Source organism: Silurus aristotelis (genome assembly GCF_946808225.1).
Source record: "Silurus aristotelis genome assembly, chromosome: 14".
In the NCBI taxonomy this organism is placed as follows: Eukaryota; Metazoa; Chordata; class Actinopteri; order Siluriformes; family Siluridae; genus Silurus; species Silurus aristotelis.
In genome coordinates, this window is record NC_139587.1 from 4681358 (window position 1) to 4708397 (window position 27040).

A 27040-nucleotide genomic window follows, 5' to 3' on the forward strand; every position below is an offset into this window, starting at 1 on the left:
TTGATTATTCAGGAAAGTAAATAGTGTCTTGAATTTAATTTAATTTCACAGCAAGTAGACAAAATGCTCAGATATTTAAGGCATGAGTAATAGAAGAAGCTTGATTGTGCTTTCAATTGATAAATCAGGAACATCCTGTATGTGGGCAGCAACCTCAAAGTTTTTATATACAGCAAGGTCCAAAAATATTGCTTTTTGGGGAATTTCAGAGTTTTCCCATATTTTGGTACATTTATCTTTTTGCTTTAATGACACTCGAGCTGGTATTGACTAACATACATTTGTGCATTAAGTGGTTAACATGCTCATATCATGCATTTGCCTAAATTTCAATAGTGACCAAGAAATTCTGCAAACTTTTGAGTAGTGAAAAGCCAAAAAGTTTCACTTTTATTTTTTGCTTTGTTAAAAGATTTCTATTTAACGTTACAAGCTTCGTGTAGTCTCAGACGTCAAATCAATTAAAACAATTCTTCTTACAGATGGGCGTGGCCTCTTCCAGGATGGCTCCGCCTCATCACAGGTCACAAAGTTTAACATGAATGAATGATCTGATTAAGATAAAAAGGATGAAACCGATATGCTGTGACCTTCACAGTGACCAGATCTCCACCCTAGTGAGCATCTGTTGGAAGTGTTGGGATATTTAGATATTTTAAACAGCATGCTTTATCACAACAAACTGAGCGAATACCTTGCATATCTTTTGGAAGAACTTTACGATTGAGTTGGAATGGTGGCATGTTTTAGGGAATTTAATGTGTAGTATGAGACATACACTATATGGAAAAAAATGAAGATATACTTTATATGGGTTTGAGTGGAAAATCTCTTGATCTTTGATCTCAAACCTACTGAACACTTTTGGGATTAATGCGAGTGCTGACTGCACCCCAGGCCTCCACCTCACCTTCAGTACATGACTTTTCTAACACCCTTGTGCCTGAATGAATCTTGAGAAATTTCAATAAACACACACCAAAATCCAGTGGAACACCTTCCAAGAAGAGCAGAGGAACAGCATATAGGAACTGGATTAAGATGTTAAAGAACACACACACTAATCTTATGATTTTAGGTGTTCACAAACTTTTGACCCTATTGTGTAACTTCTGTAAAGTTACACATAAACCACATCATTCTGATTGTTTTTAATTCTGTGTTGTATATATATTTATATATGACTAGAATTAACTAATTAAGAAATTGCAGAATACACATTTGTTCCTCAATATTATCTTTATTTTTGGTTAGTCAAGCAAAAAACACAATTCATCTCTGCACATCTTTTTCTTTGGAGCATTTCATCACGTTTCGTAAAAAAACGACACACCTTCCCCCGAGGCTGAAATAGCTTTGGTTGCATCCATGAACTGTTATGTACATTCAGAGACAAAAAAAGCCAAAAAAACGTATATATTCATAAGGCACGGGTTTCACACAAACACACGTAACAGACTGTATGGCGTGAAATTTGGCTGTAGCGAAGAGAGCGCTGCGAAAAAAAAAAAGGTAACACGTCTCCATGTGACATTTCACTCTGACCCCTGATTATTGAAAAATGTGCTATGAATTGTCACCTGCAAAAATCGTAGATCGAGACAAAGTAAATATGAAGCAGGAATATCACTGTTGCGGCATGAAAAGAAATTTGCATATAATAATACAATAATAGCAATGTATATCAGAAGAAGAAAAAAAAAGAGAAATAAAAACATTTCCATTCCAATGCATACTGAGACGACAGTAAAAAAAAATAAAAGAACAAATTCGTGGGCGTTAAAAATTCATGGGCAAACATGTAACATTATAAATATGAATCCGTTCCATTAGATTTGAGGTCCTTTTCACTCTCCTTGATGCTTGAAATGAAAGAATTAACATTTCTTTTTCATCTATTACTCATTCTCAAGACAGTAAATTGACAACATGGTGTTTAACTACACACACACACACACATATTCACACGCATACACACTTTGGTGAACGGCAACACACATTTCACAGACAAACTGATTAACCGGCCCATGGCTCAGCATGTCAGAGGTGACGATCGGCTGAGGTAGCTTGTCTACAGTCGAGTCAAGTGGAGTAGAGTGTGTATTAGGGGTACATTCCACCTTTCCGATTTTGAAGCTAGAAAATAAATATGAATTTTACAAAAAAAAAAAAAGAAGAGGTTTTGCATAAGTAAAGGCTTTCACGGTAGTGTGTATTGCTTAGAAGTCCTTACATGAAATGGCTTTAATGAAAAATCAGCACCAACATGTGACGCTAATAAAGACTCGTTCTAATCTGACGTTCCTGGTTTATGCTGAGTCTGCACATGAAAACGCATTAACATTTCTGTGGTTGTTTCTCGGTTGGTTTAGGCCTCCTCCTGCGGCGCGTGTCCGTTAATGCCGTTGGCTTCTGGTTGGTTGAGATGAGCCTTTTCCTGTGAAACCTTCTCTCGCACCAGGTTTCGGCGGTGGTAAAGGAGGTATCCCGGCAACAGAAAGCCGGCCAATGAAAAGATCAGCAGGCTGACATTGATCTGATTGTGGGGAGAAGGGACATTTTGATTCATCCACAAATATCATGACTGAACGGCAACCACATACTTTGTCATAGTTACTCATTAATTCTGACTGCAGCCGCACACTAAGATGAGACGTCTGTTTACTAAACGTACTAAACTTTAGCTATTTGTCTTCAAATATACAGTTTGGATTTTGTTTTAACAAGCCATATTATTTACACAGCGAAAATCAAATACAAAAATCTACAAAAGTCCCCTTTCTCAATAAACTGTCAATCAATCAATGCTAATTCATGCTTTACAAAATTGCTGAACAATAAACAGTTTTGTAGTAAATATACAGTTTGGCTCAGATTTGATATTTCGAGTCAGAATTCTTATACCTGCATAAACGATATGATGATGGGAAAAATACAACCCCACACTAAAGGCACACTAAACCCTTCTTGGGTGTCAAAGATTCACCGATTCGCATTAGTGCATCGGCGTAAAAGCTAACGATGTCATGCATTGGTTTAAAAAAGTGCGCATCGAATATTAATTGCCATTTGTATTTGCATCGATAAAAAACGATTTACTTAAACAGACTTACGAGTAGATGCGCAATACTTTTATTATTTACAAAGTGACCAATAGTTGGTGACCAATATTTTGTATGTCGATTGATTTCTCCTCGCTAAACTGTTACTCAAGCGCGTTCTCTCAGCGCCACTGCTGTGTGAATATGACGTATCACAACACTGACGTATCACAACGCCGAGACCGAGGCGTGTCCTGAGAGTTACATAGAATATGTGCCACCCAGACGAGGATGGGTTTCCCTTTTGAGTCTGGTTCCTCTCAAGGTTTCTTCCTCATACCATCTTAGGGAGATTTTCCATGCCACAGGCTCAGGGATAAACAAATATAAGGAACTAACTGCAATAAACGTACACCTTCTTTTATATAAAGTTGATGATTTTTTTTTTAAAAAGCGTTATACAAATACGCTCCTAAGCTTTGGAATTCCTTCCCTCCTCAACTCAGCTCTGAAAGGGAATTCTCTGGTTTTAAAGCTAAACGAAAGACCCACGTATTCACCAAAGCCTTTGTTGTGTAGTAGAGGGTGTGCAGTCTCCTGCTTCTTAACCTTTATTTTAATTGTTGTATTTTAATGCTATATAATTAAAGATTGATTGATTGATTGATTAGAAAATTTATGATTTGCTGTCTGTCTGAACAAAAGAAATGAAAGCGAACTCTGTAAAATATCGAATTGCGAAGCATCATGTTTTTTCCATTGCATTGCATTGTGTTGAATCGAATCAAAATCAGATCGCACTGCATCGTAAAGGGGTGAATCGTATCATATACAGTATATTATATATTATAAAATAAAGAATAAATTATATACATTTTGTGTGAGAATTTTGTAATTACAAGAACATTGTGTGTGTATTGATATCAGTTAGTACCGCGGTCTTGGTGTTCGGAAAACATAGTGTGGTTTCATTTCTAATTGGTTCTATATTAATAGTTTGTTAAATGGAAAAATACTAAACGGCAGTAATATTCACCAGGTGTGTATGAAGACTTGGGCAACATTCACCAAGGTAGATGTCCGCCACGTTATGTCATGATATGTGTTACTGTTTTGTTCTTACATTAACATTTACATTTGCGGCTTTTAGCAGATGCCCTTATCCAGAGCGACGTACAAAAGTGCTTTGAGTCTCTATTGATAAATAAATCTACACTGGTACACAAGATTACAAACTTAATATAAATATAAGATTACAAACTTGTTCTTGGTGTACTTAAAAAATTTTGTATAATAATACACAATTACATTAAATGCAATGCAATGCAGGGTCCAACATCCATATACAGCAAATATCTAGAAATATATTTTATCATATATAATATTATCTATTTATTTTAAGTCTTTTTAGTCTTTAAGCTGCTAGGGTATACAAAAAAATAAATCCCTGGAGGTGTAACATATATTCCTGTTTTAAAGTAACATTGTACAGCTTCTTGGCCTGGAGCGACACTACGCTTTCACTACTCTGATGTGATTCGTTCAGCAAAACTATTTGCTCCACACCATACCTTTAGGTAATGTATTTGCTGATGTATGCGCACTGACAGCGTGGTAAACTGAGTCTAAACGGGAAACTCTGTATTGTAAATTTCACTGCTTTTGTTCTAACGATCTGAACACATTTTTTTTTTCATGGAAGGGAACATTATTCTTTTGCTCTTGAATTATTAGGCTGTAGGTTATAAAGCATTGTCTATGTGAGCGTCTTTACCCAGTAAGCATTTCCGTTCAGTGGTCCCAACATTGCGATGAAGAGCGGCTGCTGGAGCAGGGCAATCACTGCACTGATCATAGACTGCAGCCCAGTCAGAGTGCCAAAGTGGTTGGATGGATAGCTGAGAGCAAAAGACAGAAAGGAAGCATACATAATGTATCAGTTTGAACTGGAAAATGATAAGATGGTCAACTCCGTTTCTTTATATTTGAAACAAATTTGTCTTGGTTTCAGTGGTAGGATGTAATTTTACTCATTTGTAAATGATTGTAAAGGATTTCTCAATAGATTTAACACCAAACATATAGCAATCGGAAGATAAGAGTCTATCTGTATGGAATTTAGAACAGAATTGTAGAGGTTAATATGCACAGAATGTGCCAACGTCTGTCTGATGAAACGATCACAGATGATTGGCACATCATTGATGTGTCTTCTTTTTTTGCTGAATGACTTCCTGCTAACACCATGAATGGAAGAGTAAAAAAAATAAATAAATAAACTGTCTTGTAAGGTCAAAAAGCCCACATTAGTGTGTATGTGTATATACTTACACAGCAGCATACAATCCTCCACAGCAGGAGTGGATGAATCCTCGGACCATGGTGTGCAAGATAAAGGTTAAGATCTACACACAGAGCAAGTGGGGAAGACAAATAATCAGTAACTGAAACCAGATGCAGGCTAAAAGGAGCAAAAGAGAGGGAGAGACATTGGTTATGAAGTTCTAACCATAATAATAATAATAAAAATACATTTTATTTATAGGCGCCTTAAATGACACTCAAGGACAATTAATAAACTCATTAGAAAAGCAGGACGCCAAAGTCATATCCAACTGACGGAACAGGTAATATGACATTCTTCTACATTACTTCATGAACCCATTATTGAAACACAGCCTTAGTTTCATGGTTATTAAATAAAGCACCATCTTCAAAAGTATAGATGCATAGATGTATAGATGGATAGAGAGATAGTGGGACAGACCATCTATATACCATTCTTAACCCTTAATGTGATATGGCAACCCATAACAAGCGAAAAGGAAATGTTTTGGGGGAAAAAACCCAAACAAACCCATTGGCATGGTTGTTCAAGTTTGCATATCCTTTTACAATATGGAATGCGGCAGTGCTCAGAAATAGCCATGTTAATTAACATTTTAATCTTCAATTAAGCGTTTCTGATTAACCACAAAAATATGTGTAGTTTCTGTAGAACATCTTGACGCCTTCCCATTCGTATCCGACTGCTGAAGGTATGTACAGATGGCAAAAGAAGTACAAAGCATTGAGGAAAGGTAATCAGAGAAGTACAAGAGTACAATTTTTCTCTTGAAATATTAGATGTTCCATGGAACATTGTGAAGGTCATTTCAGGAAGTGAAGAAAATAGAGGCACCAACAGAGGCATTAACAAGAACAGGACAGACCTCTAAAATGTGGCTAAGTACCGCACACACTGTGACAAACAACTTCACATGTATTCTTCACATGACAGGGCTATCGGGTAGGGTAAAAAAATAAAATAAAAAAATAAACAAAATTCCAAAGTTGCACGATGTATCTAAAAAATAAATCGCAAAATATATTACTGTCTGATGAGGTAATTATTTTTGCCATTATTCTAAAGATATTTCTGCTGCAATAAAAAAAATCTACACTGGATTATCACCCAATACCAGTGGTAAAGCATGGTGGTGGTAGCTGCAAGCCTGCTTCAGGTGGTACTGGGGCTCTGGTCAAAACAAAGAGAATCTTGGACAGAACCAAATATCTAACTATTTTGGCTAAATGAATTGTATTTATTTAATTGTTGTTATTGCTTTTCATATTTTGTTAGATGCTAAAGCACAATAAAGGTGGAAGAAAATCTGACAAGATTCATCTTGGTTTCATTTTTTAACATTCCCAAACAATGCAATTTTAAGAGGACTTTTCAGACTGACAAACACATAGATAGATAGATAGATAGATAGATAGATAGATAGATAGATAGATAGATAGATAGATAGATAGATAGATAGATAGATAGATAGATAGATAGATAGATAGATAGATAGATAGATAGATAGATAGATAGAAAGTACTTACAAGTAAAAATAAACAAATAAAAGCTCATAATATTTCAAGAGAAACACAGGAACAAAGCTGGAAGATTATTATTATTATCTGCGCTGGAGCATTAGAAGATCAGAAAGGCTCAGACACTGGATTTCCTTTTTCAAAGCATATTCAGGGCATCAGACTTGAGGTATCACAATTGCCTACTAACAGAACAGCATGTCAAATCTGTGCCAAAATGCACTGAAGCTGTTTTGGTGGTCTTTAGTTACAGACCGAGTTGAATTTACTCTCAAATGTACAGTTAGGAAGCTCTAAAAGTTTTCAAATTCAAGTTTGCAATCAAAATAATTAGGTGCCATCACTGTGTCTGCGCTTACCTGTAGTGGCAGGTTGTCAATAAGTGACACAATTCCGAACAGGACGAGCAGCCCGTTGGTAAACGTGAAGGCTCTCATAGCGTTTGTCAGTTTCTGGATCTTCCTGTCACGCTTTGGTTTGGAATCAGAACTGCTACAGGACAATACAAACAGAAACATCTTCAGGTATCAGCTTTTCATCCTCATATATATTGCAAGGTCATACAGCTTCACCCTTACTGGGTGTTTCTGTCTCCATGTTCAGGTATGATCCTAACCTTTTCTTTTCCTTTCCCTGCTCTTCCTCACACTCCTTCATTTTCCAGTCCATAATGTAGCCAATCAGAGGGCATGTGACGAGGCACAGGAGCTGCAGCGTGCCGAAGATGGATGAATAAAAGCTCACTGTGGAAAACATAACGCAAACCCCTTTAAACATTTTGGTATTTAAATATCTCACCACAGAAAAAACAAATATACAGGTGCACTCTCTCCACAGATAGTAAACGGAACAAAACATTTTTTTTTTCAGATTCTCTTCTAAATGTGAACGTAAATGCAATAACATGTAGCATGCACAAATGCTGAATAAAGTATATTTTATTTATTACTTCAAATATTTTCTAATAAGATGTAAATCTCCATAACTGAGTCTTATGCGCTTTGCAAATTGATAGCCAACGATACGATACATTAACGATACATATGAAGCAGCTACCGATACGATGCGGTGGTGCTGAGAGAACGCGCTTGAGGATCAGTTTAGTGAGGAGAAATCAATCTACATATAAAATATTGGTCACAAATAATTGGTCACGTTCTAAATAATATATGTAAAGCGCATCTACTAATAATTATATATAAAGAGATCTGCTTTATGCAAATATGTATCCGATGTACACTTTTTTTAATCTTTTTGCCGATGCACCGATGCAAATCAGTGAATCTTTGTTCATTACTAATGAACAAAAAAACAAAGTTCATTAACCTTAAGCTACAATTAAGCTATAAAGATCTTAAAAGCGGTGCAATGATAATAAACAGTGCTATCGTTATGCTATCCTGTAAGGTACATACACATATATTTGGGTATAAGTACAAATGGCGGTTACACTAAAAACAATAAGTGCTGTTCCAAAAACTGAAACAACAATTTCCTTTTTAAGAATCTGGCCCCGAGACAAATCTAATACCTAATCTCTGATTTATAGCGGCTGGAATACTGAAATCTTGTACTCGAGGCCAAAACTTGGTATCATAAAGTTTTGTTGGTGTCGCAAATACAAGATGGTTTATTCGGCTTCCAAATATTAATAGAAAACATTATATTATTAAGCCATTCCTTACCGTTCTCAGCAGCTTCATGTGCCAGTGCCGTGTCCTCAGAGGCTGAAAGGGGCAGAGAAATAGATAAAATTCAACAACATGATCAGACGGAAGCTCAACATCTCATTGTCTGAGTTTTTTGCTCCAGGTCTCCAGATCAGTATGATATCCTGCTGTAGGTACTGTATACTCACGGTTGGGTTTTCCATGTGTGACCATAAACTCCAGCATTTTGTTCATGGCTCCCATGTAAAAGATTATACGCAGTTGTGTCATCCCCATGGTAATCAGACTCCACAAGAAGATGGGAGAAAACACGGAGCGGCGGAAAGGAGTGGAGGCTGTAACAGAGAAAGATCACATCAACTCTGTGCATGCCATTACAACGATTGGTTTATTTAGTCCAAAATTAAACAGATGCCTTCGGTTTATTTCTGATTTGGAAGATTAAACAAAAAAAATTATCATATGTGTGTAGTAAGTTTTGTGCGGAAATCACACAAATCACAGCGAACATATCTATAATAAAGCATTTTGTTATTAGATGCACGAATCAACGCGGCGTATTTCTGCAGCGCCACCTCAGCTTGAGTTTCCTGCCTCGGTTTGCATTTGTCATCTAAGTTTACCACGTTGCATGTGTGATTCGGGGGTCAAACTGCTTCCTATCAGACTGCAATGCAAAAGCGTCATGTGGCTTCTGGTGGTTTCATGCATCTTGTATAAAGACTGGCTCTGACTTCCGGTTACATTAGTCTCCGATTTGCTGGAATTAAATCGGATTGCTTTATTAGGAAATACATTGCATGCAAATCAGTTCATATAATTTAACCACTGAATCCTGGTGGTTTTAGTTCCATCTTCCTGGATCTGGCAGACATTCTATGTATAAATCCTAACACTTCTGCCTTTTATTTAAAGAACATCCACATTATTGAAAAGTGCACAATAAAAATTTTGATACGTATTGGGCCCATTGTTTTTTTTATTTGATTTACATTTTTTAATTGTTTGAACTCATTTTATTCCTAACTGTATTAAAACTATCACATCAATATCGTGTCATTCGCAGGACTATTACTTTACATTTTTAACCAAGTACATTCAATAAGAGATGTGGATGTTTAAATTCAGCACGATTTCCAAATAATAACTGTTTTTGGTGTGTGAAAGTGTTATAGCTTTTTATGCAGATGATATCTTAAATGCAGTACCCATTATTTCAGCAGCTTTTGTTCCCAGAAGGGCATTTCTGTATTCATGTTTACTTAATAAACAATTAGCTGTTCTTTATAGATATGGATTTTTGATATTTATAAATAAGCCTGAAGGGAGGAACTGGAAATGAAAGAATAAAGAGTAACCAATAAGGTTCGGAATTCAGACAGTATTAAAGGTTGGTTTTAAGACCAGGTCTGGCTATTCAGACCCCCCTAAGAATCTTATATATAATCTAAAAAAAGAAAATGAGACAGACTGCTTTAAAACTGTTGTCATTGTCTCAGTCCATAGAAAGCTTTGTTTGAACTGCATGAACCTACATGACCAGGAATTTAACCAATTCATGATAATTACTGAGCAAATCTCCCACAATAAACTTCATGTTTTTATTGCTTTGCTATATTGTACCCTCCGCTATAATTTACTTGTTTTAGTCTGCCTGGTCATACAAGCATCACTGACCTAAAAACCACTACAGGGCAAACAGAACTGGGACCAAAGTCCGTGTTTAACAACAACACTCTTTTTTTCAGTTTAAATCCAGAATGGGTGTGTGTGTGTTTGTGCTGATATAACATACGCGTTGCATGGGATGTGTCAGTCGAGAGGTCGAGCTGATCTGGTTTATTCTCCTCGCTCGAGGTCAGAGTGTGTTTCTGTGAGTCATCCCCTGAACGCGTCTTCTTCCTGTAAGTGCGAAACATACATTTCACGTGTAATTAATTAAGAAAGAAAATGTATAAATGATAAATAACCAGACTCAGTGCTATTGATGGAACCATCTTTTGGTTTGGACTGTTTACAAACCTTTTGATCACAATCGCTATCTAATGCATCTGCACAGTTGGTGTGATTACCACAAACAAGAGTTTCTACATATCTCTCTGTAGTGAGAAAAAGAAAGGAAATAGAGATCCTGAGTTACTCAAGACTCTTGAATTTTGTTCATTGAAAACAGTACAAAATTCAGGGTTCCCTCTGTGACACCAATAATAGTATTCCCCTTATCATTGGGAGGTTGCCACTTCAAATTCTGATGATTCCACGGCCATACATGACTTAGGAAGAACTTGGCAATGTTTGATGTATGTGAGGAATGGCCTACATATTCTTCCTGTTAAACACAGTCACTAGTCAGTTTGGCATAAAGTCAAAAATGTCCAAAAACCAGTCGTGAAATACATTTATTGATGATCCTAAAATCTGCCCTTGGAATGTTTTTTTTTTGTGGTAATCATATATATGCTACAGATTTTGTAGCTTTAGCATTTAGACACTGGTAAAGACAAAAACCTGCCAGTGACATGTCATTTGGCACGCTGAGGAGAAAAAATGCCATTCATACTGACAATGTGGTTAAAGAGATCTTCAGAATCCGCCTCTCCCTTTCATTACCTTAGGACATTTTAATATATCAAGGTGTACACTATATATAAATGATCAAACAACCGTCAATAAATAATAAAACGTCTTACATTGACATCTCTTCCATCTCATCTGGTGTGAGGAACGGCTCCACGGGCCAGTTCAGGAAGCAGTTGACAAAGATCAGGGTGGCAAGACCCGACCATACCCACATGATCACAGTGAATGGAACGCCAGCATCAAATATTAGCTATAGTAAAGAATTTAGAGAGAAAGAGAGAATTAGGAAGGAAATTGGTATGCGGTTAATGCTTTGTTTGAATAAGGTCATCCAATGTTCACCTCGTTTAAACTGTGGGATAACGTCACTTTTATTTCATCTGATGCAACAGGTGTAAAGCTTTGCACCACACAAAACTCCACCACTTGCCCTGTGGCACTCACACCTCATTCCTTCTCACTGTAAATTACTATTAGAGAACCGGGCAAAATACAAACACCTTTTTTCAATTTCTGTAGGACATTTGCATAATTGTTATTTGTAATACAAAGTCATAGAGTTAGATCCAGTGTGGGCATTCACATGCAAATGAGAAAAATGTTGCAAAAGTCATGCGTTTACGTGCCTCCAATATCTACAGAGTTACTGGGAGTGAATTAATTGTTGTAAATTGACTACATCAGTACTGTACAGAAAATCATCAGATTCTTCAGCTCGTATTGAATTCGCTTGTAACATTTGCTCTTTCTGATGCTGATCGAGATTGCTCTCAGCCCTGACCAGTTTCTTGAGGCAACCGCCACCATGCTTTTCTGTGTGGCTGGTGTTCACAGGCTGGCTATTTTCACATTTGTTTACGATTTTGCACTGGTTTTCTGTCAAATGTAACCCCTTAAGACCAAAAAGTTAAATTGTATTAAAAAATTTATTTCTTTTGACCACTTGATATAAAGCCCATAGCTTCTCCCTTGTAAGACTTTGACATCTCCAACCCCTTCAGGCTTATCACTGGACTCTTGGTTTGTTTTTCTGACAATAACTTTCTTTCAGCTTCTCCCATTAGGGGTCGCCACAGCGGATCCTCCACACGTTTGATTTGGCACATGTTTTTACGCTGGATGCCCTCCCTAACACAACCCTCCCCATTTATCCGGGCTTGGGACCAGCACTAAGAGGGGCTGGGGTAGGTTCCCTGACCGGGAATCGAACCCGGGCTGCAGCGGTGAGAGCGCCGCATCCTAACCACTAGACCACCAGGGACTCTCTGGTTTGTTTTTCTGAAAAATGTCAGTTATTTGGTAACTACTTCTGATAATCTATTTGAGTCATGGGGGTGTTCCATATTTGCGATATCTGCATAGACACAAATGAAAAGAACAAGGAGATGCTAATTTGAGATTTTGAGTTTCTTACCTTTACTCCTGGGAAAGTGACGGCAGACGATGCGTATGATCCAATCATCAGGGACATCACGGTGGAGCTGAGGCTCCCGAACATGTTGGGTAACTGCATTGAAAGAAACAATGTATGAATTAAAATTATATTAAGAGTAAATAATAAAAAAATTAAATAATCCAGTAACTGTTTTGTGCAAAGTCTAAGATGTGGGCTCTTGGTGTTTGCTTTTCTTGGAGATTACACTTGTGTGTCTGTCAGGAGGGTTTGTGTTTTTTTGGAATAGTTCTTTTTCTGTGGAAATCACAGCGGTGTGAGAAGGCAAGAGGAAATTGGGTCAAACAACGACATGCGAGTTGCAGGAAAGTGTGAATAAACTGGATATCTTAACTCCCTAGGGCAAAAACCACACAGAGTGACAGAAAGGGAGAGACCGTTTTCTTCTGCCATTTACTTTGGTGTTTGTTTGTAGATGTGTGACATTTTAAGCCCGTGGGTGTACATACAGTACACAGAAAACTACCCATGAACATACTTGTCATTCTTTTTTTTTTTTTGTTTGACGATGTGGCACAGGTCTATTGTCAATTCTATTCTCACACACACCCCAGAAATATTTCATCTCACGTATGCTTCAGAAAGAATGAAATGCCTTGCTTATTTATTGCCAGACACTTTTATGGTTGTGAACCATGTACAGCATTTTACTGCATCACACTCTACAGCGTTTTACTGCATCACACTGTATTAACCTCACACTGAATTTCTGCCTTAACCACTGCTGATTGTTTCGGTGTGTGTTTGAGTGAATAGTTTCACTCACTTCCGTTACTATAAATAGTAATACATGACAGAGTGTGCTGTTATACTCAGTGATCAATGACAGGCTGGTGTGATGCAGCCTAAAGTCAGTTTTTTTCCCTACAACATCACAGTCATTCATTCCTCACATACCACAGAATTTTGGCAACACTTTCTAAAAGATTGTGCTTTAAAACAGATTAGGGTTGACCCCAAAAAAGCTTCGATATGAGGAGCCTGATTTGACTAGCAGTCTCACAGTGGAATCTTTGCAAAAGTGTTATGAAACAAGGACCATGCCATTTTGGTTTAATGGGGGTGTCAGATTTCACATAAAACTACTGGTTTTCTCCCAATGTGAAAAGAAATTCAAATTCGTTAAATTTTGCTTTCACACAGAAGCATATTGGCAGCAGGGATTTAAATATTTAACAAAGTCTGGAAGATTCTGTCCTAATTTAGTTCCACAGATGTTGTGCTTAGAGCCTGCTCACACAGGCATTTTAGCCGGTTTCATTTGATTTGCCGACATGTGAAACGCAAATCCTGTCTGCAGTGTGGCCTTTTTTGCACTTTTGTATTTGCAATTTTTTTAAGTTGATTGATCCAAATTGTTTTTACACCTTTTTCGACCAGGCATAATATTATAACATTTACAATAACATGATTATATTTTTTATCAAGGCACCTATAAATGGGTGGGATATATCAGGCAGCAAGTAAACATTTTGTCCTTAAAGTTGATGTGTTAGAAGCAGGTAAAATAGGCAAGAGCAAGAATTTGAGTCAAGTTGTGAAGGCCAGACAATTGGGGCAGAGCATATCAAAAGTCAATTGTGGTCGAAGGATGGAACAGTGGTGAACCGGCGATAGGGTCATGGGCGGCTGAAGCTCACTGATGCACGTAGAGAGCGAAGGTTTGCCCGATCCAACAGACGAGCTCCTGTAGCTCAAATTGCTGTAGAAGTTAATGCTGTTAATGCTCCATGGGGCAGAACTGTTCTGGCATCAAAAGCGAGAACAACACAATATTAGGCAGGTGGTCATAATGATCTCTTTATAATTATGTTCATCTTTGTGTGATGTTCTGTACATCGTTGTTTTAAAATGTTATTAGGAATCTTTTAACAAATCTTTATCCACCTATTTTTTCAACTTAAAAAAAAAATTAAAAGGCGTTGTTAGTTTTATTCTTGACACGCAGTTTTGGTTAAAAATCGACTATAAGAAAGACTGATTCGACTAAATCCTTAGTCGGGGACACCCCTAGAACCGATACCGTATTTAAACAAACCTATGAATGCAAACCTGTGATTTACTGAGGTAAGAACTTCTGTCCATAAAAATTCATCAAAACCAAAAATTACTCAAGAATTCAAGACATGATTTTTTTTCTGGGGGGATAAAAAATCAGAGCAAGCTGTATTTGTTTAAAATTGCCGTTAAACATACATTAACTCTGATTACTCTCATCAGCGTCATAATTCAGTTGCATGGAATTATTAAGGGAACAAAAAATTTGAGGGAGATCATGAATAAAAGGTGACTGCATGCATTAGAAGTGATCTGAAAAGCAGGATATGCCGGTAATGCTGTGTGAACCTTGCCAGTTGCACTTTTCCCCCCAGAAACAAGATCTGATCATTTACGCACACACACACACACACACACACACACACACACACACACACACACACACACACACACACACACACACACACACATACACACTACATAGTTCATTAGGGGCACTTCCTGTTCTAAATATAAAACTTTTTAAATCCCTTAATGTAAAGAACAGACATACTCACTAATGCAAATAAAAAGGTGTGTTTTAGTTTATATAGCTATAAGAGAGTGTGTTTGAGAGAGTGACAGAAATAATTGCAATAACCAATGAGAGAGAGAGAGAGAGAGAGAGAGAGAGAGAGAGAGAGAGAGAGAGACACAGAGTAAAAGGTCATAACCTTCAATGGTTAAACAGCATGGTGTGACAGCATGGTGTGCATGCTGGTACTAAACCCATATATATATATATATATATATATATATATATATATATATATATATATATATATATATATATATATATATATATAAATAGAGAGAGAGAGAGAGAGAGAGAGAGAGAGAGAGAGAGAGAAAGAAAAAATGGGGGGAGGTGTTCTAAGTTCTGTATTTCTAAGAAGCGTCACAGGACGAAAAGGGCTGGTTGTGATCAGAGCTGAGCACCTGGGCTGCATGTTTTTCCAGCACATACTTGGGAATGTGTAAGATTTTACATGTGTGCAGCGTGTGTCTGTGTGTGTACACACACAAGGGTGAGAAAATGGACATTCTCTTACATAAAAGAACACGGGGATTTCACACACTCTGCATATAAAATCCATAGACACTTTGTCGCCATGTGAGGATGTGGAATGTAGAATCTGTAGAGTATAGACTTATGTTATGGCACTACAGCACTGTGTGTGTGTGTGTGTGTGTGTGTGTGTGTGTGTTTTAGGTAAAGGAGAACGGGTTGTGGAAGGTGTGGTGGAACATGCGTCTGTGATTGGTCTTCAGTGCCAACCTAACTTGAACACCCATGTGCACACTCTTTCTGGAACTCATAATAGTCATATCTAAAACCATGTGCTTGGCTTCAACATGAACAAAAAAAATCTCTTTTTCCTTCTCTATGCGTATTCCACCCCCCTGTATCTTACCGTGAGAGACGTGAAGGTCAAACAGATTCCTCCGAAACCATTGAGTGACAAAGCAAGAAAGATGAGGGCAGAGAGGGCTGGGGAAAGAAATAAATACACAGAATGATAAGAAGCCATATCACATTAACTTGTAATTGATGCATTGTCCATGTGGACCGAAGAGATCTCTTTTTGTTTACATTCCTTTTAGCTCTTGTGGTATAGCAGCTATAAATAATCATTCCTCTCTCTCACAGAGAATATACACATTTATATTATTTGGGGTCAATCTTCAGATTCTTTGGTCAGTAACAAAGTGGAAAGACAAACAATCCTAAATTTACTTAAGTGCCTTCTGACTTTGTGTGAAAGATTAAATAAAACCAATGTTTCTTTTTCGGTTGTGTCTCCAGGAAGATGCAGCTCTACCTTTGCCATGTTAATCTGTATTCTATGTGACTCTCAAAACACGCCTTGGTATCTATAGTGTTGTTGAGTGGTGCTGAGGGAACGTGCTTGAGAAACAGTTTTACGAGGGGAAATCGATCTACATATAAAATATTGGGCACAAATTATTGGTCACTTTCTAAATAACAAAAGTATAGCGCATCTACTAATGATTTTGTAGTAATAATATAGATGTAACGCACATGGTGTTATACGCTAGCTTCACTTGTTTGTGGTTCTTGGCTTCACAACACAACTTGAACATTATCTCTCTCTCTCTCTCTCTCTCTCTCTCTCTCTCTCTCTACACTCTCACAACTCCCGCGTAGACTCTTCTTTCCCACGATTTGAAATCATTGTTCTCGCAGTATTATCTCCAGATCTTATATAAATTTGTAGTACATCATTTATAACCTTACATTTTATTCCCTACATATAAATACATGTTTTTTTACCTTTGCGAATATGTCAAAAACAATGCATCTGTCAGAGATCACGGGTGACTGGTTTTAATAAAAACACAAACTGAGCAATGGGGCATGACAAAAACACAGTCCAAAAACAGTCCAGGGTCTGAAACACAGGCAAACGGGGCGGTGCAGGGAAGACAAAACCAAAGCCGGCAAACAGAACAATATAGGCAGGGCACAAACAAAAACGCCAAACAAAACCAAAGTCCAAACAGGGTACCAGGGAAGCAGAGCAGAGCAGGGGTCAGGAACAGGAGCAGGAGCAGGAACAGGAGCAGGCAGGGTGGCAAGGATATTCTCAGGGACTTTGGAAGCCGGTGAGACAATCTGGCCCCGAGCTAAACTTTTCGGTGTCCTTAAATACAGGGAGGCGCGGGAAAAACGGCAAGATGGCCGCCGACACGGAAGTGCGCGCCTCGGAACCAGAAGTGCACGCCGGGGTACAAATGCCTCACACTTTTTAAAATCAATGCATCACAACATTAACTTTTATGCCCATGCACAAATGCGAATCTGTGAATCTTACCATCCCTAATAAACAGTATCCTACACTGTGTATGCATATGACGTTAACTGACACGGCAGAAATGTTCCGCATGGACACTTAACGCGTCTCCATCAACCCAGTGGCATTTCCCGTAGCTTAGCTACAGCGGTTTGCAAAAGATCAGTTTGGTCCCTGCCATACTATCTAATTACTAAGTGTACCAAACAACCGGTGAATCAATACTTTGTGTGTTTGCCTTTTCTCTGACTCACCTTCAGTCTGGTATGCTGACACAGACATCATTGCACAGGAGAGAGCAAAGCATGCGCTGAGAGAGAAACAGAATGAAAGTAAATTGTCTGTCACCAGGCAAGTGATGAATTCAATAGGCAGCCTTTCACATTACTACTGAGATTTAATACATTTTAGATCGTGCAGATGCTTGCATTACACTTCCCAATTACATTTCATGTGAGTTTGCAATCATCCCTTCATGTTTTACACGTCGTCATTAATGACATCAGAGGTTTCACTCTAAATAAACAAAGGTGTGATTTGCATCCTATTGGATCCAAAAAAAGGCTGATTGATTGACTTTATCGAGGTCTTTGATTTATCTTTAGTAACTGTTTTATAATGCTCAGGGTCGCTTTGGATTAGGTTGCCAAACATCAGGGGCAAATATAGACAATAATAGCTTCATGATAGACTGATCATACATCCTTCAGAAATAAATGAGAGTGCAATTTAAGAAACACCTCTATGTAAAAGCATGGCCTCCAAATAGAAATGTTATTCTCGTATGCACAATGATTCACCTGTTTTTGTGTTTGCTATAAATCTGAAATGTTTGGAATCATAAGGAGCAATGCTTTGCCAAATTACTGTGCTTATGACATTTACATTTATGCCATTTGGCAGACGCCCTTATCCAGAGCGACCTACAATACTCTCATAGAATTGAGGATTAAGGGCCTTGCTCAAGGGCCCAGCAGTGGCACCATAGTGGTGTTGGGATTTGAAACTTCTTGAAACTTCAGAAATTCTTAAACGCTGAGCTGCCCTAACCCTTCCTCGTATAAGAACATTAGAAGTGCATAAGCTATGCAATAGACCAAAATATTTTCAGCAAATACGACATGGAATTATAAATTGGCACTAGAAAATAGGTTGGTTGTGCCACAACTTGCTGTGCAGCATTTTGATTGAAAATAGTTTGAACGGATGACTTGTGTGTTGTGTGTCATGAATGAAAACAGATGGAAAATGTCAACCGAAGGCTGTGAAAAAGTATTAAAAAGTGCTGTGTTCGAAAAAAAATGTGCTTGCACTTGAACTGTGCACACTTGAGGTTATGCCAAAGAAATCCTTCGGTAGCAATGTAGGTATATTTCATTAGCCTAGTCAGATTTTGAAGCAAAACATAAATGTAAAGAAAAATAAATGAGGTCAGGATGAACAGCAAAGTATTCACAGTGAGCTTTTTGCAGTTTTGCATGTTGTGAAAATGCTATAAAAGCTCGTGTGAGTCACATTGGCCCACACAAATGTACTACTTGTCCCACATTTGCGCTGTTTGCATCTGGTCTCCCTACATCGAGCAAGATCTAATCAGCTCAGCCCTGCCCATTTTAGGGGTTGAGTCAGATGGCTTTCTATGTTTTCAGATTGGTTTGTTTGTGTGCGTGTGTGTGTGTGTGTGTGTCTGTGTGTGTGAGATTGTGTGTATACCTCCCGGCAAGGCGCAGTGGTCTGGGCCCATATCTGTCCATAAGGATACCAAGTGGCAGCGTAGCAGCACTGAGCAGGAAGGAGCCAATAGTAAAGCCCAGGTTGAGCATCTCCTCTTGCTCTACACAGCTGGTTGAATCCTCATGAGCCTCAGCACTAACATTAGCCAATGCCGTCTCATTTTCTAACAGTGCAACAGGAGAGACAAACAAGAACGGATCAATGGTTTATTCATGAATTTGCTCTGTCCTAGTTCTTGTGTGACGGTTGAGCGACCTTGAATGGCTGTGTCTGCGTGAGTTTTTCCATCCGTTCTAAGGCAGTTTACCTGTGCAAAGGTGTGAATAAAAGCCCTCGCTCTTCAACATGATGAGCAGAGATCCCCACCCAAGCAGCACAGCTGAAAATCCCAGATTTTCCACCACTGCTGTGCCGGCCAGCCACCATCGCCTCCGGAACGCTTGGGACAGTGAGGGAGTGAGCCATCTGTCAGAAAATACAGACAAATCCAAGAAAGTGAGATTCATAAAATGCAATTTTAGTACATGCTTTATTTTTTCCAGGTACATATTGCAATATTTAATTCAGCCCCTAATTGTCTCTCTCGGCTGATGTGCTTTTGGAGAGGAAGGGAAATGAACATTTAAACTGAAATAACATGAAGATATAATCTCAAAGGCACTGATGAACAACAAGTCCATTATTGAGCCCCTCTCAGTTTCCTTCATAACTATAAAAAGCAGCTCAAAAGATCACAAACATGAACACACACACCTTTTTCTTACCCAGAAGGTTCGAAACATCTCTAGGCTCTCAACTATCTCGCATCAAACTAAACTTCAAAGTTAAAAACGCAACAAAAAAACAATCCAACACACTGTATATTGACTAGTCATTATACTGCAGACAATGTACTGCTGATCATTTGCACATTAAACCAGCGAGTGTATTTACATGTATAACAATCAGACTTACTGCAACTGATTTTGGCAGTAATCCGAGCAGCACATTTACATGCATTGAGCAACCTGATTTAAAAAAAATCAGTTTTACACGAATGAGATTTATATCTAAACTTACATACACACTATTACATCATTTATTTTTACATAAACATCCTAGATATGTAATTGTGGTAGGGGTCAAAATCTACCAGGTGCTCAGCTCTGTTTCCCTTATAGCTGTTCTTCTGATAAATAATATTTGGGAGGTTTTTATATGGTTACAATTTGCACTTAATGCTGCTCTTGGTGGAGCTTTATACTGATCAGATGCTTCTCAATTTGTACAAAAAGTTTGAAAGGTACTTCATATGTATTTAACAATTATCAACCTCTATTACACTATATATATATATATATATATATATATATATATATATATATATATATATATATATATATATATATATATATATATATATATATATATATATATATATCATCACCTGAATACTCTGATAAGGCCTACAGTTATGATCCTATCACATATATAAACACACTGAGTGTGGTATTTTTTCCGAGCACTGGACTCCTGAGTACACGTGCTTGGTGTGACCTTTCTCTATTTCCATTTGTGTTGTATACAAATAGTGAACGAGGTCACATAAGTCCGTTTGGCAACTCACTGCAGAGGGCTCGCTGCCCAGTTTCACCTGTTACACCGTCATAGACCTTCAGATGGAAACAGAGCAGTGTGACCAGGCATAGTCAACAGGTCAATGAATGTTTCACAGCGACACTGATAAGTGTCACACCGAGTTGGCCTGAGTTTTCATTACAGGACTCGTGTACTTCCTTTATTCATTGGTACAAAAAGCACGCGTGTGCATTATTACTTTCCATCATGACGTCAAGGCGTGACAAAACAGAGAGGCGAGACCGACAGCTACAGATGTGAACAGTCAAACAAGACAAAGAACGGCGACAAAAGGAGAAAGAAACGAAAGTTTTTTTATGTGATTTTAATTGAGGGCGAGATTAATGCGTGTAGGTCAGCCATTCACTGAGGGGCGCTTTGTGTTTAATGTGATTAGACACAGCCCACTAGGAAGCTTTGTCCACAGCAACTGGGCTCTTAGAGGGATTTCTTTTGTAAATCACACTGCCTATTAGCATACACTTTATAACACCCAGCCCACACACACCCCACTAGCTCACATTGGTACACATTTCATTTCTAACAAATTCTTAACTCAGTGCATATAAAAAAAAAATAACACTACAATACATCACATTTGAGTGGCAAATAAACTGTGCATGTGGTTTCTCTGTACAAAGATATATTTTTTACTTCAAAACGTGCATAACGTGAATGATGTTGTAAAAAGTTCCACCAGTCGAACAATACAACATGGCCAATGTTTCAATAATTTCATGTTTGATGCTTGGCAATTTTTATGTACTTATAAATGAGATCAATATCACTGAACTGACAAATATTACGTGTCATCTTAAATGAACACTTTGAAAAAAACGATTTGTCAAGAAATTCTAGTTTGAGGTCTGTTCATGCATCTAACACAGACTTTAATTCAGTATTTGATCTTTCACAGTAAGAAAAAAACAGAACGACACAAAAATGCAGTAATTCATTTTCACTTGTATTTGAAGCACTTGATAACGAATGTAACCCAATGATAAATAGCATCACTCTGTAAAGTATGATAAAAATAAATAATAAATTGCACATGCATATATATATATATATATATATATATATATATATATATATATATATATATATATATATATATATATATATATATATATAAAATATATGTCCAAAACATACAAATAGAACATGTTCAAAAGTTTATATATATATAAACATTTCAATTTTATGTCTAACCTTTTTTGACCCCAACATGCCAAAAAATGTTGTATCTCTGAAAAGTTACCTCCATATATTTTTTTTTTTTTTATAAAAATTGAGTTATGTTATGAATCAATGAATTTGCAGAAAGATCACCAATGTATCATAAAAGCAACTATTATGTGAAAAAAATTATTTATTATATTAAATTTGCAATTAAAAAACTACAAGTATCACAGGTCAAATGATGCGTCTTTTTTAAAGTATTTGAGATTCATCACTAAAAACTGAAAATTTCGATGTTGTGTCCAGACATGTTGTGTTGTGCATGTAAATATTATGATATATGTTTAAAAAGTGTTGTGACGTGAAATTTTCGTGGGCTGTTTACACGTTACCAAGCTATGCAATGCAACTACACAGGGAGGGAGAAATTTCCATTTATGGGATATTAATTATTTATTATGACCTCTCGGTCATTTTTTTCACTCAAGATGAACAAAGTGTTTAACCAAGCAAACCACCCTTTTGTTTCCACAAGGACTTTTTCCCAAGAGAATTTAAGTCTTAACTTAACCCATGACTTTTCTTGCAGTTGGTAGACCAAACACACACACACACACACACACACACACACACACATATAAAAAGAGAGAGAAGTAGTAACACAATTTATAAAAGAAATAACAGTTATAGGAGTTTATGTGGGTTTACTAAGGCGTCATATGTTTCTCTTCAAAAAAAATTGTCGGCTTTTGTTCTACACACACACACACACACACACACACACACACACACACACACACACACACTTAATACCACAATGGAAATCAATTCGTATGAGTTTTAACGACTTTTCAAACTTGTTAAAATTGGGCTCAAGGATGAGATTAAATTTTCAAGAAAGTTATTAAATACAATACAAAAACAACAACAACAATCAGACCGCGACTTTGTTACTGGGTACAAGAAACTAGTGCCACGTGTGTGTGAACTCAGAACTGATAGTTTCACGCTTCCGGCATGTTTTTTTTCCCTTTTCATTTAAACACCATATACATACTTTTATATCGTTTATAACTTAAGATGAAAATACTTTTAAAAAATGTAACTTTAAGCAACTTACTTCATTGTCTGTTTTTTATTTCCTTGGCAGTCGCACGTGTCTTCTTGTTCAGTTCAACTCTAAAAACGTGAAGCTCGACGTCTATAAAGGCGTAGTAACTGATCGGATGCTGTTTTCTATTGATGAGTTTCCTCGTGTTTGTTAACCCTTTGTGTCCAGAATAGACTGGTTCGAAGTGTCTCTCTGTCTAAATCTGATCTACTGAGAATGAAGGAGAAGTTTTGGTGCTGGAGGAGTTTGAAGTCACTGCTTGTTCCTTTGCTTCTTCTGAATGGCGCTTAGAAAAGCTGTGCTCATACATACAGTCTTTCCTTCTCTCCTTTTATCTCTCTCCTCTCTCTTTCTTTCTCTCCTCACTTCTTCTCTTTTTTCCTCCTCTCTGCTCTTTTCTTCCCTCTGCCCCTACTTCTCTCTCTACCCCTTTTTTCCCCTCCTTATCTCTCTCCTTCTTTCTCTCCTTTCCTGTCCTCTCTCTCTCTCTCTCTCTCTCTCTCTCTCTCTCTCTCTCTGTCTGTCTGTCTATTCACCCATAAAAGGCTAAACCTGCCCCAGGCATATCACTCTGAATGGAGAGATAATAATGACTACACTTCCACCTCCCCATAAGAGTAGACACTTCTTTATCCTCTAATGCAAAAGGTTTTAAATGAATGCTCTAATACTTTTTTATTGATATAAAAAACATTCTACATAATATACAGATTCATAGTTTTTGTGTCGGGAGAGTTTTATTTAAACAACTTTAGTGTCTGGATATGCATTTTATACCCAGGCTTTCAGTGGTGTCCTACCTGAATCAATCCACCTCTTAATACCATCATTTTGACTTCACCGCTAGAGAAACCATCAATATTATAGAAAAACGCACTGTAACAGAGCACTGCATCACAAGCAGGAATCTCATAGAGTAAGAGTGAATGCCGTTTCGAAAGCAAGAACCCCAATGAAAGCCCACTTTTGAACAATTCTCCTTTCACTGCAGCCACAGCTGCACTATGCGCATACATCCTCTCTAACAGAAGCATCAATATTAATCTATAAAATGACAGCTCTCCGACCACAGAATTCCTTTGGATTACGGTTTTCCTGGGGATTTTAAATTACAACAAAATTTTTGTGCAAAATACTACTGGAAATAAAATACAAACTGCAATCCAAATCGATTTCTTCTCCTCTATCAACTATTGTGCAATGAGCAGTTATTAAATCCACAGGAATATATCTGATCTTGTGCAGTTTGCTACAGATGCAGTCTGTAAGCTTTGACTAGTGTGCTCTCTGACCGGGCAATCAAAAGACACAAAATTGCAGACGGTATTGTACATCTGCTAGGTGGCTTAGGTGTCACCAACTTTAAATCTGATTGGTTAAAACGACAGCTTCATTCTCATGTATTTGAAGTTACAGGTGCCCACACTGTTCATTCTAAAGTCCTCAAGGCAGATTCCTTTAACCTTGGCCACACAAGATGTCTGAAATTTGATTGGGTAAAAAATGTAATCAGTGATTTAGCCAGTGTTTGGGTCAGCAGAGAAGGACTTGATGACCTTCATGGTCCACCAGTGTTTTGGACCATGCCTGCAGGACCGCGGACTTTGTAGGTAATATGCCAAGCTTTGTTTTGTCCAATTATACTAAAAGAGAGCCTTGTGCAGGTCTACTATTTTATATCCCTGATGTCCTTTGACAGCATTTTGGTCTTGCCCATGGTGGTGGAGAGGTTTGAATTGAAGAGGTTGATTCTGTGAAGGATGTCTCTTATAGACACCATGAATTAATATTAGGAGTATTTTCTTAAAAGGACAGGACTAATTAGGGGGTATGGGACTCAGAATTCTTGCTAGTTGGTAGGGGATCAAATACTTATTTCACTCGATCAAATACAAATGATTGTATAACCTTTCTCTAAAGTTTTTTTTTTATGGATTTTTTTTATATTTGGTCCCTCTAGGTCCCCTGGTGGTCTAGTGGTTAGGATGTGGCGCTCTCACTGCTGCGGCCCGGGTTTGATCCCTGGTCAGGGAACCAACCCCAGCCGGTCCCAAGCCCGGATAAATGGGAAGGTTTGTGTTAGGAAGGGCATCCAGCGTAAAAACATGTGCCAAATCAAACATACGGAGGATCCGCTCTAACGGGAGAAGCGGAAAGAAACCTAACTCTAACGGGAGAAGCGGAAAAAGAAAGATTCTATATTTTGTCCCTCTCTGTTAAAATAAACCGACCATAAAAATTCTAGACTGTTCATTTCTTTGTATGGGGAATTTCTCCATGCTCTTTCTTCTTCTTTTATTATATAAAACAATTATATATTCGCAGTGTATAATTATGTATTATTATAATTATCATTGTATTATTGTATTATCCACCACCATAATACAATAATACAATGGTGGCTCCAGCGGTTAAGGCGCTGGGTTACTGATCGGAAGGTCGGGGGTTCAAGCCCCGGTATCGCCAAGCTGCCACTCTTGGGCCCTTGAGCAAGGCCCTTAACCCTCTATGCTCCAGGGGAGCCTTACGAGAAAATAAACCAAGGACCGTGACGTCGGAGCGACGTGGGGCCCCCTTCCCGTGGGCTCACCACCTGCAGGAGGGACCGTAAGGGACCGGTGCTGAGAGGATTGGGCAGCAGTCAAAGGCGGGGGCCTTGACAGCCTGATCCCTGGACACGGAGAAGTGTCTGGGGAATCTGCTTAGACTGCTGCCCCCGAATTACGGCTAAGCGGGAGAAGATGAATGAATGAATGAATTATTGTATTATCCTAAAACTGTATGCATTCGTTGGCACATGTGCACTTAATGCTACCTGTACAGTTTTATGTACATAGTTATGTGTTGTCTCTTGTATTTCTGTCTTGCTCTTTGTACAGTATGTCCTGGATGAGCTTTCTTTCATTTTATTGTGAACTTTATCAACTGTGTGAAGCTGGTTGAAATGACAATAAAGCCGCTTGACATGGCTTGCTTGGGCTAAATAAACAAGAACTAACTTGTCTTGTGGAAATTACACAATATTCAGTGTAAGGATACAAGAAATTGCAGGGGTACATGTACACCCTATATTTTATCCCTTAGTTATTACATGCAATGTCTAAATTTAGAAATGTTAGCGCTAATCGGTGTCAAGCACAATTTGATGATCCATATTTGCAGTGTAAGACAAGGTTTTTGACTAGTTTAAAGTTATTCAGATATTTTTTGTTAGTTCATTTGTTCTGTGACTAGAAGCATTATTGTGCTATGTGTTTCTTATCTCTTTTCTGTACATTTTCAATTGAATTTAAAATAAGCTAAAAATGAAAAGTAACTTTTTTAATGAGAAGAAATATTTTTAATTGTAACAGTTTTCATATTTCTTTTCCTGGTTTTCCCAATAATCATACTGGATAGCTTTTATCTGTCCCTCCCACACACAATATCTCAGACACCACGTTTACATTTTCTCCCCAGTTGATGTATCTTGCCAATGTGTTTTCCACTGTAAAGGAAGAAATAATAGTTTGTTCATATTAAATAATCCTTTCAGTTGTTGCCACCTGTTTTAAATACATTTGTTTGGTTTGCAGCTGGATCTGTATTCAATTAAATAAAAATTTTTATATAGCACTTTTAACAATAAACATTGTCCCAAAGGTTCTTGTCTAACCCTGTACAATTGAACAACAGTCACGTTGCATCTATGTAGAGTTCCCGTCACATCATATTTGGTGCTAGTGGGGAAGCCATTTCGGGTTTTTTTGTGTGAAAGTGAAGAGATGCGCCAGACAATTCCAAGCAAGGAATAAGAAAAAAGTTGGAATAAGATAAAACATGTACGTCCCTGTTTGTTCTTGAATTTTGGTGATTTATATCTGTTTTGCAATTGTAAAAAATGAATGTGTATGTGATTAGATATGCAATAATATTAGAGCTTGACCATTAGTGGA

At 37.7% G+C, this 27040-nt stretch overlaps 2 protein-coding genes across 2 annotated transcripts in view; one reads left to right on the plus strand and one right to left on the minus strand.

Annotated features, from left to right (window-relative positions):
* pmf1 (polyamine modulated factor 1) overlaps window positions 1–27040 on the plus strand; it is a 122914-nt gene that overhangs the window by 8205 nt on the left and 87669 nt on the right. The window lies entirely within an intron of this gene.
* Window positions 1221–23638, minus strand: slc43a1a (solute carrier family 43 member 1a). Its single transcript, XM_083560621.1, has 15 exons — window positions 23115–23638; window positions 19503–19660; window positions 19175–19358; window positions 17716–17771; window positions 16061–16137; window positions 12570–12662; window positions 11266–11405; window positions 10371–10477; window positions 8764–8910; window positions 8591–8632; window positions 7522–7648; window positions 7265–7397; window positions 5373–5446; window positions 4816–4939; window positions 1221–2536 (listed from the first exon to the last, which is right to left on the minus strand). Exons 1-15 carry the CDS (start codon window positions 23117–23119, stop codon window positions 2369–2371), a joined length of 1635 nt encoding a protein of 544 aa, XP_083416747.1. The 5' UTR covers window positions 23120–23638; the 3' UTR covers window positions 1221–2368.